We start from the raw sequence: 16,415 nt of genomic DNA, 5'->3' as shown, positions 1-16,415 counted from the left end.
GTCTCAGACACTTGGAAAGAGCGTCACAGACACTGGGAAAGAGCGTCTCAGACACTTGGAAAGAGCGTCTCAGACACTGGGAAAGAGCGTCTCAGACACTGGGAAAGAGCGTCTCAGACACTGGGAAAGAGCGTCTCAGACACTGGGAAAGAGCGTCTCAGACACTTGGAAAGAGCGTCTCAGACACTTGGAAAGAGCGTCTCAGACACTGGGAAAGAGCGTCTCAGACACTGGGAAAGAGCGTCTCAGACACTTGGAAAGAGCGTCTCAGACACTGGGAAAGAGCGTCTCAGACACTGGGAAAGAGCGTCTCAGACACTGGGAAAGAGCGTCTCTGACACTGGGAAAGAGCGTCACAGACACTGGGAAAGAGCGTCTCTGACACTGGGAAAGAGCGTCTCAGACACTGGGAAAGAGCGTCTCAGACACTTGGAAAGAGCGTCTCAGACACTGGGAAAGAGCGTCTCAGACACTGGGAAAGAGCGTCTCAGACACTGGGAAAGAGCGTCTCAGACACTGGGAAAGAGCGTCTCAGACACTTGGAAAGAGCGTCTCAGACACTGGGAAAGAGCGTCTCAGACACTGGGAAAGAGCGTCTCAGACACTGGGAAAGAGCGTCTCAGACACTGGGAAAGAGCGTCTCAGACACTGGGAAAGAGCGTCTCAGACACTTGGAAAGAGCGTCTCAGACACTGGGAAAGAGCGTCTCAGACACTTGGAAAGAGCGTCTCAGACACTGGGAAAGAGCGTCTCAGACACTGGGAAAGAGCGTCTCAGACACTGGGAAAGAGCGTCTCAGACACTGGGAAAGAGCGTCTCTGACACTGGGAAAGAGCGTCTCAGACACTGGGAAAGAGCGTCTCAGACACTTGGAAAGAGCGTCTCAGACACTGGGAAAGAGCGTCTCTGACACTGGGAAAGAGCGTCTCAGACACTGGGAAAGAGCGTCTCAGACACTTGGAAAGAGCGTCTCAGACACTGGGAAAGAGCGTCTCAGACACTTGGAAAGAGCGTCTCAGACACTGGGAAAGAGCGTCTCAGACACTGGGAAAGAGCGTCTCAGACACTTGGAAAGAGCGTCTCAGACACTTGGAAAGAGCGTCTCAGACACTGGGAAAGAGCGTCTCAGACACTTGGAAAGAGCGTCTCAGACACTGGGAAAGAGCGTCTCAGACACTTGGAAAGAGCGTCTCAGACAATGGGAAAGAGCGTCTCAGACACTGGGAAAGAGCGTCTCAGACACTGGGAAAGAGCGTCTCAGACACTGGGAAAGAGCGTCTCAGACACTTGGAAAGAGCGTCTCAGACACTGGGAAAGAGCGTCTCAGACACTTGGAAAGAGCGTCACAGACACTGGGAAAGAGCGTCTCAGACACTTGGAAAGAGCGTCTCAGACACTGGGAAAGAGCGTCTCAGACACTGGGAAAGAGCGTCTCAGACACTGGGAAAGAGCGTCTCAGACACTGGGAAAGAGCGTCTCAGACACTGGGAAAGAGCGTCTCAGACACTGGGAAAGAGCGTCTCAGACACTGGGAAAGAGCGTCTCAGACACTGGGAAAGAGCGTCTCAGACACTGGGAAAAAGCGTCTCAGACACTGGGAAAGAGCGTCTCAGACACTGGGAAAGAGCGTCTCAGACACTGGGAAAGAGCGTCTCAGACACTGGGAAAGAGCGTCTCAGACACTTGGAAAGAGCGTCTCAGACACTGGGAAAGAGCGTCTCAGACACTTGGAAAGAGCATCTCAGACACTGGGAAAGAGCGTCTCTGCCGCCGAGGCGTCACATTCAGGGGTTCTTCTCCTGGTTTCAGACCGAGCTTCATCAAACAGACTTTACCCTCGTTTAAAGCCACGCTGCGGAGTGTTCCAGGTTATATATCACACGTGTATTTGTTTAGCACTTTTACAAACAGTGACAGAAAAAAAAGAGAACTTTTTCATAGTGAAGCTGAAATACTTCATGAGAGTCTGCATGAAAACGAGAAATTTATACTGAAGAGACACTGGGAGGACGTTTTTGAATGAGATGTTTATGGTTCAAAGCTAAATAAATCCATATTCCTCTCATATAAACGTATTGAAGCATTTGAATGTAAAATGACTGTTGTTTTGATCAGAACTTAACCTGCATATGTTTATTTAATGTTTACTGAAAAATACAGTGTTTTGCAGGATCTATAGAACATTGAATCGATATTTGCCCGCCTCACAGAACACACAGAACACACCCCGCCTCACAGAAGAGATAAGATAAGATAAGATGATACTTTATTGATCTCACAGATGGAGAAATTGCATTCGATGAGAGAGCATCCGGCAGCAGCACCCATTCAGTGCCCACTCCGCACCCCCCGCCTCACAGAACACACCCCGCCTCACAGAACACCCCCCGCCTCACCCCTCACCATGTAAACACAAACATGTGCAGGGATCGTAAATGTCTGACGCAGCAGACGCAACAGTTAGCATTAGCAGCTAACACAGCCCCCCTTTAACCAATGGGCTATCAGGGGCTGGAGCCCAGGACGACCATAGTCAAGGGCCTCAGAATTAAAGGGAAAAAAAGAAAAGGTGATTCGTTGAATTTCATGTCAATGACTTCACTTTGCGGCATGACTGACCATGTGAGATGGTCGTGATGGTCCTGTGTACCTGGAGAAGCCCCGCCCTACCTGGCCCAGAGGGAAACATGTAGGAGGAGCAGGGTTAGGGTTTTTGTGGGATTTAGGGTTAGGGTCATAGGTTAGCGTTAGGGTTTGCACTGAGGGGTGTGGGGCCTGCCGGGAGGCTGTGAGGCTGTGAGGCTGTGAGGCGGGGGGAAAGTTCTGCACTGTAAACCTAGTTCTAAATGGAAGTATTATGTTGTAAAATGCCCAAAAAAGCTTTAAGGGAGAAAACTCTAACCACGGCTTGAAAACTCATTGTTTTCACCTCGCCTTAGGACTAATCTCTTACTACTTTTTAACTCTGACTTCTACTTCTTGTTCTTTGTCACTCACATACTCACCAAGAGTTACCAAAAGTTCCAGCAAAGTTAAAGCATCGTCACTTCTCAAATAACCACAATAAGACTTTTCTCAGAGGTACAGTTTCTTTAAAGGTGCATCAGCCGCTCCACATTTGCCTGTTTGCTCCGGAGCGATAGGAGCGTGTTTGAGTCGGCCTAATCCCACGAGACGCGGTGGCTTCAGTGCTGGAGCGAGCGGCGGGTCAGGCGAGGAGAGCCCGCACAGGAGGCTGATGACTGCGGCGCCACAAAATGGGAAAAGTAATGGTTTGGGAGAGAGATATTGGGGGTAAACACAGGTGGAGCTGCGGGAGTCTGGAGATACGGAGGAGCCATGATTGGTCCATTTGAACAACAACAGCGCAGATATGTGCTTTATATACGCTCAAACCAGAGGCGAAATGAGGCACATCCTGGTTATTTGTTCTCATCCACATGATGCTGGTCTGTTTACGTAGAAGAAGTCGAATGAAAAACGGCATTGATGTCGCACAAAAACAGAGATAAATGCACGGGTGTCGTCACAACATCAGATTATGATGGTTTATCCAGGGTTTATCCAGGCAGCAGCAGGTTCAATGTAATGCTTTTTAATGTCATTTTAATGCCAAGAGAAAATTCTAGCCGAAACTGAGTGACCATGACACAAACCATCACAGATCCATGAGGAAAACCATCACAGATCCATGAGGAAAACCATCATAGATCCATGAGGAAAACCATCATAGATCCATGAGGAAAACCATCATAGATCCATGAGGAAAACCATCATAGATCCATGAGGAAAACCATCATAGATCCATGAGGAAAACCATCATAGATCCATGAGGAAAACCATCACAGATCCATGAGGAAAACCATCATAGATCCATGAGGAAAACCATCATAGATCCATGAGGAAAACCATCACAGATCCATGAGGAAAACCATCACAGATCCATGAGGAAAACCATCACAGATCCATGAGGAAAACCATCATAGATCCATGAGGAAAACCATCACAGATCCATGAGGAAAACCATCACAGATCCATGAGGAAAACCATCATAGATCCATGAGGAAAACCATCACAGATCCATGAGGAAAACCATCACAGATCCATGAGGAAAACCATCACAGATCCATGAGGAAAACCATCATAGATCCATGAGGAAAACCATCACAGATCCATGAGACAAACCATCACAGATCCATGAGGAAAACCATCATAGATCCATGAGGAAAACCATCACAGATCCATGAGACAAACCATCTTAGATCCATGAGGAAAAGTCATTCTAAGGTCAGTAGATTATGGATCAGACTCTGGTGATATTATCGCTGTGATATTATCGAGACGTCGTAACAATGGAGCCTCGTAAACGGCGTTTTTAGATGTTTCCTCTTGGACCTAGTTTGGAAAATGTTGGTTTACTGACCCTCAAAACACCGGCCTGTATGGACGATACACTGGACTGATTAAACATCTTTGCGTTTGGTCCTCAGCTTGACTTCGTATGGACAGGGCCTAAGAAATGTCACTTTAAAATGAGAAGAAATCCTAAAATAACAAGAAAACTGTGCTGTTTCCACACAAAACTGAATAAAATGCTTGGTAATGAGGCGAGTTTGGAGACGAGGTGTGTGTCTGTCGTGAAAGAGGACAGGAAGTTTCGCTGAGGATGCGGAGGAGACGTTTAGACGCTGACCCAAATTCAGCTGTAAAAAAACGACGCCCACTGCTGCCTGCGATAAAACCCCATTGTATCTTAAGCTGAACCAGATCACCGCAATTTGAGCGAATCCTTTTCCAAAACACTGACATTTCCATTGTCCCGGTGGCAGCCCCCAAAACAGCCGCATTGTGCCTGCTTTTATATAATCCATTGCATCAGCTCCGCTCCTTTCTCCCAAAACGGCAGCGTCTTTAACGGCGAAGGAACGGCTTTGGATCTGAGGAGCGAGGATGGTTTTCTGGTTTGTTTACAGATTCTCTTCACTGATAGGAGTGGCTGGAGGGGCAAACTGGTTATTTGTTAAGAATGCATAACTTTGCACAGGAATGGGCTAGAGCAACGTCAGGCCCCAGGGCCAAATCCAGCCCTCCAGCGTAGGAGCTCTGGCCCTCAGGATTTTGATTTTGAAGATGATGTTATTACACAAATCAGAGGTCAAATGCCTGAATACTCTAAAAATGACCAAAATACAGTCAAATCTTTCAAAACTTCTAAACAAAACACCCAGTGAGGTCATGTACAGGCCTGAGTAACGTTCAATATCTGAACGATGCTTTATCCGATACCGATACTATATGTGTCGTCTAGAACCAGAAAACAGAACAATAAAGTGTGGAGGATCTGCACATTTACAATATCGACAGGAAATGTGGAAACTCGGGGAATAATTTGGGGGAAATGTGGCTAAAAAATGAGGAAAAATCATGTTAAAATTGTTTTGGGGGAAAAAAAGGGAAAAAATAGGGAATCGATTTGGGAAAATTAGTAAGACGGAATAAAGAAATGGGAAAAATAAGGAAAATAAAAAGATTGAGTTAAATGGGGCAAACATTGAAAAATGAAATTGAAAAAAATGGGAAAAACAAATGATTGATTTGAGCTGAAACAACAAAGTCTCTTCTTTTAATGTTGTCCCTGTTTTGTCTGTTTTTCGGTACCTGCTTTAAATATCAGTAGAACCTAAACTTTTTCCCCGATACCAGACTGGTCTGGACATAATCATGTACAGACAATGCTGGTATTTGTAGAAAATGGCGCTTTTTACAATGAAGAAGATCGTTCCTCCCCTGAGCAAACCTTCCCCTGGCCTGAGACTGACTTCTGTTTTTGACAAACTCAGAGAGCCACGCGTGATGTCGAACATCTGAAGTTTCTCTCACCATTAGGAGCATGTTTTGGTCGTGAAATTTACACCCGTGTAACTTTGTGACATAAAACCAGAGTAACCTGGAATATTCCACAGCGCGGCTTTAAAATCCAACCCATGAGGCACTTTTGTCCGTCTTCCGATTGTCCCGGGCGCTTCAGACCCTGCTTTCATCCTTGTCCTCCTGACTTTTCCCCGGTAACGAGGCCTTGGCGTGGCCGAGCGTGTTGACGCCGTTGCGCAGCTTCCCGAAGTCTCCCAGGGGGAGCCTGGTGGAGCCGTACGCCAGCGGGGGGATGGTGTTGACCAGGATCAGCTGCAGCGGCTTCTTCTCCGGCTGGTACCGGCACCGCACGTAGCGCAGGAACGCCGCGCGGTACGTCTTGTTGAACAGCGTGTACACCAGCGGGTTGACGGCGGACGACAGGTACCCCACCCACACGAACACGTTCAGGAGTCCCGCCATCAGGCTCGGCTCGCAGACCTCCGGATCGCAGACCACCACCAGGACGTTGGTGATGAAAAACGGGCACCACATGATCACGAAGAGGAAAAACACGATCCCGAGCACTTTGGAGGCCTTCTGCTCGTTGCTGATGGTCTGCATGGAGCGGCGCCCGAACAGCGACCCGGACACGCTGTTGCTGCGAGTCTCCCGCGAGATGGAGCGGCGGAACAGCTTCTCGGAGGAGATGGTGGAGGCCTGAGGTAAGAAGCTGAGCGTGAAGGTGGAGCTCCACTTGGGCCGCGGCACCAGCTGGTCCAAGCACATGGTGGCCTCGGTCTGCAGCGCGTGGATGGTGAGGAAGTACGTGACCACCATGATCGTGAGCGGGACGAAGAACGCCACGAAGGAGCCCACCAGCACGAAGCTGTCGTCCGTCAGGAGGCAGCTGCCGTCTTTGAAGACCTTGGAGGGGTCGCGGAGGCCCAGGACGGGGATGGGCATGGAGATCCCTGTGGAGAGAGGAGAGAGAGGAGGTTAAAACCATGTTTCTGATGGAAACACTTCCATTGGGCACCGTCAAGTCCAAATGATAGAATTAAGAAATGTAGCTGCTGCTGGTGCTGCGTTGCTATAACGACCCAACTAAACAACAGTAACTTAGACATGGATCTGTGGGCGAGGGACGCTCCCCTCACGACAGGCACTTTTTAACTCTTCACACAACATAGAAACTCTGACTCCCAGCCTCCAAACCCACCTGTTCAAACCAGCTTTTCCTTAAACACCTTTTTTGTTTTGTTGTTTCCCCCGTGTGAAGCGTCTCTGAGTGTCCAAAAAAGCGTATACAAGTTTGACGTATTATTATTATTATTATTATTATTATTATTATTATTATTATTATTATTATTGTAGTATAGTCAGGGCAGCTGGGCGAGGGCGACCCCCCACAGGCCACTCACTAGATAAGGTGTATCATGTGGGCGTGTCATCATCATAATAAGGATAATAAACAGTGGACAGTAATGACAACAAGGCGAGGTGACAGAATATAATGTGACTATAATGTGAAATCGGATGTTCATTCATTGATAATGAGGATAATTGTTTTGATCAACAACAATAGCTATTCATTCCTCCTGGAGCCGCCCCCATAACGTGGTGGAGGGTTCGAGCGGATCCTGGAGCTCTGTGGTCGGGGCTTCGGGCCCCTGTAGGGTCCCATAGAGGACGGGTCAGACACAGAGCGGTTCAGACCCTTATGAGAGACCAACAGGCCTGGTTAGAACCATGAGGCCGTCCTTCTGTGGATCCACCACCTGCAGGGGGCGCCATAAGGGCTGGTGCAATGTGATCAGGGCTCCAACAGCTGCTCCCACCACCCGGAAACGGACAAGTGGAAGAAAATGGATGGATAATTATTATTATCTTGCTGTGAAATTATGTGAAATGCAGCTAAAAGCTCCTTGTTTGCCAGGGCTGCTGATTGTACGTTGACAATTGTACATTAGGATCAAAGTGAACTCACAATCATGTACAGGTTTATAGTTGTGTTGTGAAACTGACAGAATACACAGGAAGTATTGTTTATCTGATGTAAATGTAAAAGTAATGTCGAACTGTAACATCATGACACTTCTAAGCTTCTCCTTCAGTTTGAGCTTCCATTAACTGTATGATTGTGAAATACTCAAATAAACTAAACTACTATGTTGTTCTATTATCACAGAAAGAGTCTTTAAAATAATAATAACTGAAGGGCATCAGTCCAGGCGTGATGACTCCGGGTCTGATAAACCTGTCCCTGAATGTGCAGATTGTGATACTACTACTTACTACTACTAAACATGGCAGCCCGGCTGGAATGTGTAAACATGAATGATGTGATGATGAGCTGCAGTGTATGAAGAGTCATGTATGTGATGATGAGCTGCAGTGTATGAAGAGTCATGTGGAAACTGAAGGATTTTTAGGGGATTTGTCTCAGTCCGGGGAGTTTGCGTCATGAACGTAAAGTTTTAGAGTTTCATGGACTTAGTTAGTCCAGGATGTGGAACAGAAAGAGTTTCTCATTTGGCTTTTTTTCATTACGTGAGTTTTCTAAGCTTTTGAACCTCTAAACCTCAACCTGAACTCAGAACACTTTTTTCTCCAGTTGGGCTTTACCCAAATCTAAAAGCTTCTTGGACAAAGCATCAAAATGGCAACGAAAACGAGGCAAAAAACACAACATCAACAAAAGGGCATCAAAAACATGCCGGAAAAGCAATGGAAAACCAATGAAAATGTGACGAACACGCAAGAAAAGAGTGACTAAAGAGAGACGAAGAAAAGTGATGAAAACGAGACTAAAAAACACCAAAAACGCGTCAAAACGGTGAGAAAAAAGCTTGGTTAAGGCGGGGGTGAGAGTCTCTGTCTTCTGTCGGGGAGTCTTTAAACATGTCCTCGGTCTCTCCAGGACACCACCAGACATGCACACTGTGGCTGTGTCCTTGGGCAAGACACTTCCCCCCTTGCCTCCAGTGTCTGTGTATCAGCGTAAGAATGAGTGTGAACGGGTGGAAAAGTGCGACAGTCGAGACCGTTCATCGTTTCATTGCACATGTTGGTGGCTTTACATCAGACTGTTCATGTGTCGAGTCTAAACCCAGCCTCCCCCGGTGACCCTTGACCCGGGTGGAGTTGGTGTGGCTCTCCGGGTCCGGACCCCGCACGGTCATTTATGCACATTTAACTAAGCATAAAGCCACAACTGTAAGTGATGAGGCTCCATGTCCGTGCACTGACCAGCTTCAACCTCCTGAAACACGGGACAGTCGTGTGACCTGTGGCCTCCTGCACTGCCTCATGTGTCATTTAGATGGCATGTGTGAAGGGGCGGGGCAAACCTGTTTAAAGGGACAGTTCAGGACTTGGTCATTTATGCAGTTCTTATGTTTGAAGAGTTTCGTGGTGCTAGGCTAGTGCAAGGCTAGTACATGTCTATGGTATCAGCTAGCCTGCATTAAAAACAGTGTGACCCGCTCCACAGAGCACCTGAGGAGAATCACTTATAACACCAGACTAACCATATACATGTCTGTGTCTAGAGTCATTTTAACCATTTTAAGCTACGCGGCGGTGGAGTGATCTGCTAGAAAATAGTCCCTCAGAATATGATCTTTCATGTGATGCAGGTCAGTTATATTACAAACATGACTCTATGGACACAGACATGTATATGGTTAGTCTGGTGTTATCAGTGACTCAGGTGCTCTGTGGAGCGGGTCACACTGTTTTTAATGCAGGCTAGCTGATACCATAGACATGCACTAGCCTTGCACTAGCCTAGCGCCACGAAACTCTTCAAATATAAGAACTGCATGAATTACAACAAAAACATCTCCATAAATCAGCAACACTCTGGATAACGAGGACATGAGGCCCTGTGTCAAACATCCTGAAACATCCCTTTAAAAAACAACCTTTGAACCTTTTCTCTCCCTCATTCACTCCAGTTTGTCGTCTGTCCGGGTCAGTTTGTGGGACTGAAATTGTCGGCCAAGAAGCAGAGTGACGCTACGCTAATCCTGCGCTGCTAAAGCTAAGTCTAACCTTTATGTTTTAGCATTAGCGTCTCTTTAATGTGCCGCGGGCCATTGACTTCCTCTGTTTTATGCCGAGCCGCAGTTATCACGGTGCTTTTATGTCCCTCTCTGGGGTTAATGGTAGAACTAGGCCACGTTGAATCATGGGCCTCTCCAGAAGACTCCTGGTATTTGCATTTTCAGTGATATGCAGAATAAAGTGCACAGCGGGGGCTTGTGCTTTTGTGCAAAGTTCATTAGCAAAGAATTTAGGGCAAGATGACGAACTGTGCTCCTTCGATTGGAACTATATTTCCTCTTTAATGCACTTCACAGCCTGTTTTAGAGTTACAGTGGGAAGAAAAAGGAAGTGCACTGTTTGGAATTTCTAGCATTTCTGCCTAAATCAGTCACTAAATGTGGTCTGAGATGGGCGGCACGGTAGCGCAGCGGTTAGTGCTCTCGCTTCACAGCTAGAAAGTCCGGGTTCGATTCCCACCTGGACGGAGCCTTTCTGTGTGGAGTTTGTATGTTCTCCCTGTGTCTGCGTAGGTTTCCTCCGGGCACTCCGGTTTCCCCTACCACTAAAAACATGTACAATAGGCCAGGATGAATGATGTGTGTGAGTGAATGTACGGTGGTGTCAGAGGGTCCGTTGGCGCAGACATGTGTAGTTGCGAAAGCACTTCTGACAGTCTCCCCCAGGGGAAACTGAAGCTACAAACGTAGCTTTCCACCACTGAGTATGGAGTGAATGTACAATTGTCTCATGTAAAGCGCTTTGTGACTATATGTCTGTGAAAGGCGCTATATAAATAAAGATCTTCTTCTTCTTCTATTAAAATCACAGGAATGAGTCTTTGGGCCAGATCTTGTGGCGGCGCACGGGGCGGCACTGGCTCTTGGCGGCGCTATATGTGCCATTAGCCTCCGCGCTCGGCGTGAACGCGAAGCAAAACAAAAGCACATGTTCACCCCCCACTCCCACACAACCACTCTCCTGGAGGCGGAGTCCATCTGGTTGGAGGAAAATGTGTGTCTCCACCCACTTAAATGCACTCAGTCTGGAGTGAGATCACAAAATGCTGCTACTGAGGCAAAATGTCACGCTATCGTCTGCATTTTGATGCACAAGATCCGGCCCAGAGTCTGCTTAAACTAATACCACCCTGTTGTTGTTTGGCAATGGCGGCGGAAACGAAAGTAATGGAAGCTCTTCCTGTGGGGTTCCCCAGGGGTCGATTCTAGGGCCCCTCTTGTTCAATCTGTACACGGTTCCATTGGGTCAATTGATTTCCAATGTGTCCCATCGAAACTACGCTGACGATGCTCAGATCTATGTTTCACTGACAGTGGGGGAACATGGGCCTGGAGGTTCACTGTGTCATTATATCAAACAGATCAGTGTGGATGAAAAGTAACTTCCTCCAGTTCAATACAGATAAAACTGAGATAATTGTCCCACTATTCAACATGTTTGTGAAAGAGCTCTTGGATGCTCCACAGCACTGCAGGAAAAATATACTGTGGACTTTTTTGATCATGTGTGGAGGAGAAATGGAACAGCACATCCACATCAAACCCTCTCCTCCCTGTGAAGGAGCAGGAGCATCATGGTGGGGCTCAGGGTCTGGACAACGTGATGTCATCAATTGAAAAATTAATTCACAAGTTTAACCTGAGACATTCACAACAGTGTGGAATAAGTAAGTGAACCCCCTGTATTAAATATCTGCTGATCAGACGCTCACAACGATCAGGAGGAATCTTGGATCATTCCTCTTTACAAAACTGCTGCAGTTCAGTGAGATTCAGGGGGTGCACTTACTTATTCCACGCTGTCCTGTGAATGTTTACATGTTATAGCCATTCAAACTATGATCAAAGTGATGAAACTTCGGCGCAAATTGAACCGGGAGACGCACCTGCAGCCTTCATTCATCGCCTCTGTTAGAGAAGTAACAATGGTGTTCGAGAGGGTAGATGAAGAACAGGCAGCAGTCTGGATGTTTTATGCAGGAGAAGTTTATTTACCATCGGTGCGGGACCCGGAGACATGAACTGGAGACATTGTGCTAGTCCTACCATTCAAGTCTGTCTTTGCTTCCACAGGAGAGGGATAAATATCCTCTCAGAGCGTCAGACTGAGACACAAGAGTCTGAGCACCACAGTCAAGGCTATGACAGAGAGAATACGACTGTACAGCCTGACCCAGTGTCATAAATAACAGCCTCATCAACGGCGACCTTTACTAATCATCCAATCAAGGCCCCAGGTCAAGCCTCACCTTCGCGTCAGCCAATCATCGCAGCTGCTTCTCTCTGCCTCAGCCATTCATCAGCCGGGATCCCCTTCTTAAGCCGCCGGTCACTCACTCGACCATTTCCCAGCCGCGCTGCGCCCCTCCTCCGCCTCCTCCGCCCCTCCTCCGCCTGGCCCCTCCTCCGCCTGGCCCCTCCTCCGCCCCTCCTCCACCCCTCCTTCGCCCCTCCTCCGCCTCTCCTCCGGTCCCTCCTCCGCCCCTCCTCCGCCCCTCCTCCGCCCCTCCTCCGCCTGGCCCCTCCTCCGCCTGGCCCCTCCTCCGCCGCTCCTCCTCCGCCCCTCCTCCGCCCCTCCTCCGCCCCTCCTCCGCCCGGCCTCTCCTCAGGCTGCCCATCGGGTCGACCGGATCTCGTTCTACCACCACCAGTGTCCGAGCTCCAGGGGACGATTCTGGCCATGTCTTCCATACGGTCAGTGCAATCTTCCACCGCGTCCGAGCCCCAATTCATGTTCAACAAAACCTCTCGTCTTTCTGAGTCTCTTCAGGTGGAATTAGTTAATGGCAGACACTGTTTAATCTGTCTTGTGATTTTGATGAAGATCGGACCACATTTAGTGACGGATTTAGGCAGAAATGTGGGAATACTTGTTCTTCCCGCTGTAAGTGCTCTTAGGGGTTTAAAAAAGGCAACGATCCTGATCTTGGTTTGACTCCGGATGAGACACAGGCACAGGTTTATTTGTCCTCTGTTGATCCTATACTGTACAGTCCAAACATAAAGCCCTGACCTGGAATCGAACCTGGGACCTTCTCACATGCACCACTCGTCCGCCGCGCCGTCTCCTGCCAGACTCATCCCAAACAGACGTGTGACTCTCCCGAGTCGTTTGAAGAGCGTTTAAAGGAGAGCGAGTAAATTACGCCGGAGGAAAACGCCGACCTTTCCTCTCGCCGCTCTGAGCAGATGGAGATATTTAATTTTGGTGCTGCTGACATTTATTCCAGTGACGAACAAAGTCAAACAAAAGCAGAGACGGATTGACTGGACTTTTGAGGACACTTTATATTTATGACCTGCAGTGACTCGGTTTAACAGTGGCACATTTAAGCCTTTACATCTTTGCCTTTTGTTTCAAATGTCAGGACTGGGATGATGACGATGTATGTCGACGCACCTTTACAATGAAGAGGTAAAAACAGCTGTGCAGAGCGGGAGCACACGCTACACGCTACACAGAGCGGGAGAACACGCCTGCTACACGCCACCCAGAGCGGGAGAACACGCCTGCTACACGCTACCCAGAGCGGGAGAACACGCCTGCTACACGCCACCCAGAGCGGGAGAACACGCCTGCTACACGCTACCCAGAGCGGGAGAACACGCCTGCTACACGCCACCCAGAGCGGGAGAACACGCCTGCTACACGCTACACAGAGCGGGAGAACACGCCTGCTACATGCCACACAGAGCGGGAGCACACGCCTGCTACACGCTACCCAGAGCGGGAGAACACGCCTGCTACACGCCACCCAGAGCGGGAGAACACGCCTGCTACCCAGAGCGGCGGCGTCAGGTCACATGACACACGTCTGCGCCCAGAGCGACTCACTGCGATGTCACAGGGACTTTATCGTTTTCCTGAAGTGTGGACGCAGAAGCATGTTGTAGATGAATGTTCAGACAGGGCTGTTGGTAAAATCATCCTCTCAAAGCCGTGATCAGAGGACGAGCAGAAGAAGAGTCACGTTCACAAAGCTTTAGACTCTCGTGTGGCCTTCGAAAGCTCAGCACAGCCTGTCAGCTTCATCCCTGTGATACAACTCATCCAATGATTCATTTGAAATACTAATACTTCATTACTTTGCATAATGAGTAAGAATAAAGAACAGGCGTGTCCAGAGTAGGTTAGAAAGAGCTCCTTCTTCACAGCTTCAGTGCAAACATGACGTCTGTTCAGACTCAGGGGTAAGTTTGTTTTCTCCACAGGGGCAGCGCAACAGAAATAATGAAAAAGCTGTTTTATAAATTAAAATCAGGCCGTAAAGCACTACATTACAGACGTCGGGCTCTTCCTGTTGGTCTTCTTGATGGAGGGGCCGATTTTCTTTATTGTAAATAGACCGAGGGCCAAAACTGCTGATTATTAACCCAGAGTAAAGCACAACACTGGAAAAATTACCATCTTAAATGAGATAAATGACTTAAAATAGCTTGAGTTAAAGTTCTTCTATGTTGAATTTGAGTCGGTTTGAACTAATCCAAGATACAAATGCTAAAGCACCAACGGAACAAGAATAAAACTCACTAGAAATCAGACAAATCATTGTTTTTTATTATCTGAATGAAGAGAATAGCTGTAGGTTTATCTCATCTAAGACCAGACCAAATCTGTCCAATCCTTAGATTTAATCTCTTGATTCAAGTATGTCATTTCTTCCTTAAAACCATTATTCTTTTATTTCTTTCAAATGCCAGTGTTGTACATAATATATGACCTAACTTGGTGCATTGACAGTATTTCTACCTTTTTTTCTCTCCCATTTAACTCTAGTAATGTTAAAAGTTCTCTCTGATTTGTGTAATGATGTTTCTTAAAATCATCTTGAGGACCAGAGAGTCTGTGCTGGAGGGCCGGGTTTGTGACCTGGGGGCCTTACGTTTCCTACCCCTGACGTAGAGCGTCACAACTCAGTGATTTCCAGCAGAGGGCGGAGCCTCAGAGAGCAGGATCCAGGAGGATTACTGAGAACTGTGGGGGTGAAGCCACAAACCACTCTGGGGTGTTTTTGATGAGAAAATAGCAAAACAACAGGGTTAAAAGCTCCAAAAAGTCGATTTAGCATGATATAGGACCTTTAAGTCTTTGTAATTCAATGTGCTAACGACCTGTATCACACCTAAGCTGATCTCTGCTAATTACCTGCTGATTGATCTGTCCTGGGCTGAGTTTCAGCCTCATCAACATGACAGAGCCTTTCTGTACACTGGAGACAGAAGTCCTGCAGTCCTCTTCATGGAGGGTTCTCCTTCTTTACAGACTCCGCATTCAAACCAACGTTTTTCTTTAGCTAAAGTAAGTCACAGCAAATTATGTTCAGGCTGTTGTTTCCAATGGTGAGTTCAGCCCGTGTTCAGAGCGCAGAGCAGAATCGTAGTCTCTCGCTCACATGAGGCTGAAACGACTTCAAACCACCTCCTCCAGAGTCTTCAGTGAAGCTGGTGTCAGAAAATACCATGTGCGTTTGTCTCCACATAAACTCCGCTTTACTGCATTTAGTCTGGAGTGAAAGACCAGGCCCTCGACACGAGACCATCTGACAAACAGAGCTCTGGCACAGGACCCGGATCCGACACTAGAACACGCTCCAACAAGATCCTTCTTCCAATTCAACCTTTCCATTTTGTCATTGTGCGATTCGTGACAGGCCTAATCGTCGCCAAGACGCCAAGAACTCGTCTCGTATTGTTTTTTTTTACTGTGTAGCACTACTACCACTACGATCAGAACCTGTGCCTGAATCTGCTCCTCTCGGCTCTTCTGATGAAACGTCTCATCTCCACAGTGGAGGGCCTGACTCTGAGATCATTACGGGTGAGCCTCATCCTGACAGTGGAGGGCCTGACTCTGAGATCATTACAGGTGAGCCTCATCCTGACAGTGGAGGGCCTGACTCTGAGATCATTACAGCCTCATCCTGACAGTGGAGGGTCTGACTCTGAGATCATTACAGCCTCATCCTGACAGTGGAGGGCCTGACTCTGAGATCATTACAGCCTCATCCTGACAGTGGAGGGCCTGACTCTGAGATCATTACAGCCTCATCCTGACAGTGGAGGGTCTGACTCTGAGATCATTACAGCCTCATCCTGACAGTGGAGGGTCTGACTCTGAGATCATTACAGGTGAGTCTCATCCTGACAGTGGAGGGCCTGACTCTGAGATCATTACAGCCTCATCCTGACAGTGGAGGGCCTGACTCTGAGATCATTACAGTCTCATCCTGACAGTGGAGGGCCTGACTCTGAGATCATTACAGCCTCATCCTGACAGTGGAGGGCCTGACTCTGAGATCATTACAGCCTCATCCTGACAGTGGAGGGTCTGACTCTGAGATCATTACAGCCTCATCCTGACAGTGGAGGGTCTGACTCTGAGATCATTACAGCCTCATCCTGACAGTGGAGGGCCTGACTCTGAGATCATTACGGGTGAGCCTCATCCTGACAGTGGAGGGTCTGACTCTGAGATCATTACAGGTGAGCCTCATC

At 47.9% G+C, this 16,415-nt stretch overlaps 1 protein-coding gene across 1 annotated transcript in view; it reads right to left on the bottom strand.

Moving 5' to 3' along the window:
* Nucleotides 1-6,016: 6,016 nt before the first annotated feature.
* LOC306968370 (5-hydroxytryptamine receptor 2A-like) overlaps nucleotides 6,017-16,415 on the bottom strand; it is a gene marked incomplete at its 5' end in the record, with an annotated part of 82,250 nt that continues 71,851 nt past the window's right edge. The window contains one exon of the mRNA XM_079563714.1: nucleotides 6,017-6,824. Within this exon, the coding sequence (XP_079419840.1) occupies nucleotides 6,025-6,824 (800 nt within the window). The 3' untranslated portion in view covers nucleotides 6,017-6,024. The remainder of the gene's footprint in view (nucleotides 6,825-16,415) is intronic.

The sequence above is a fragment of the Gobius niger genome, assembly GCF_951799975.1.
Source record: "Gobius niger genome assembly, chromosome: 9".
Taxonomy (NCBI): Eukaryota; Metazoa; Chordata; class Actinopteri; order Gobiiformes; family Gobiidae; genus Gobius; species Gobius niger.
Note: the sequence above shows the minus strand (reverse complement) of the source record. Positions and strands in the feature narration are given on the sequence as shown.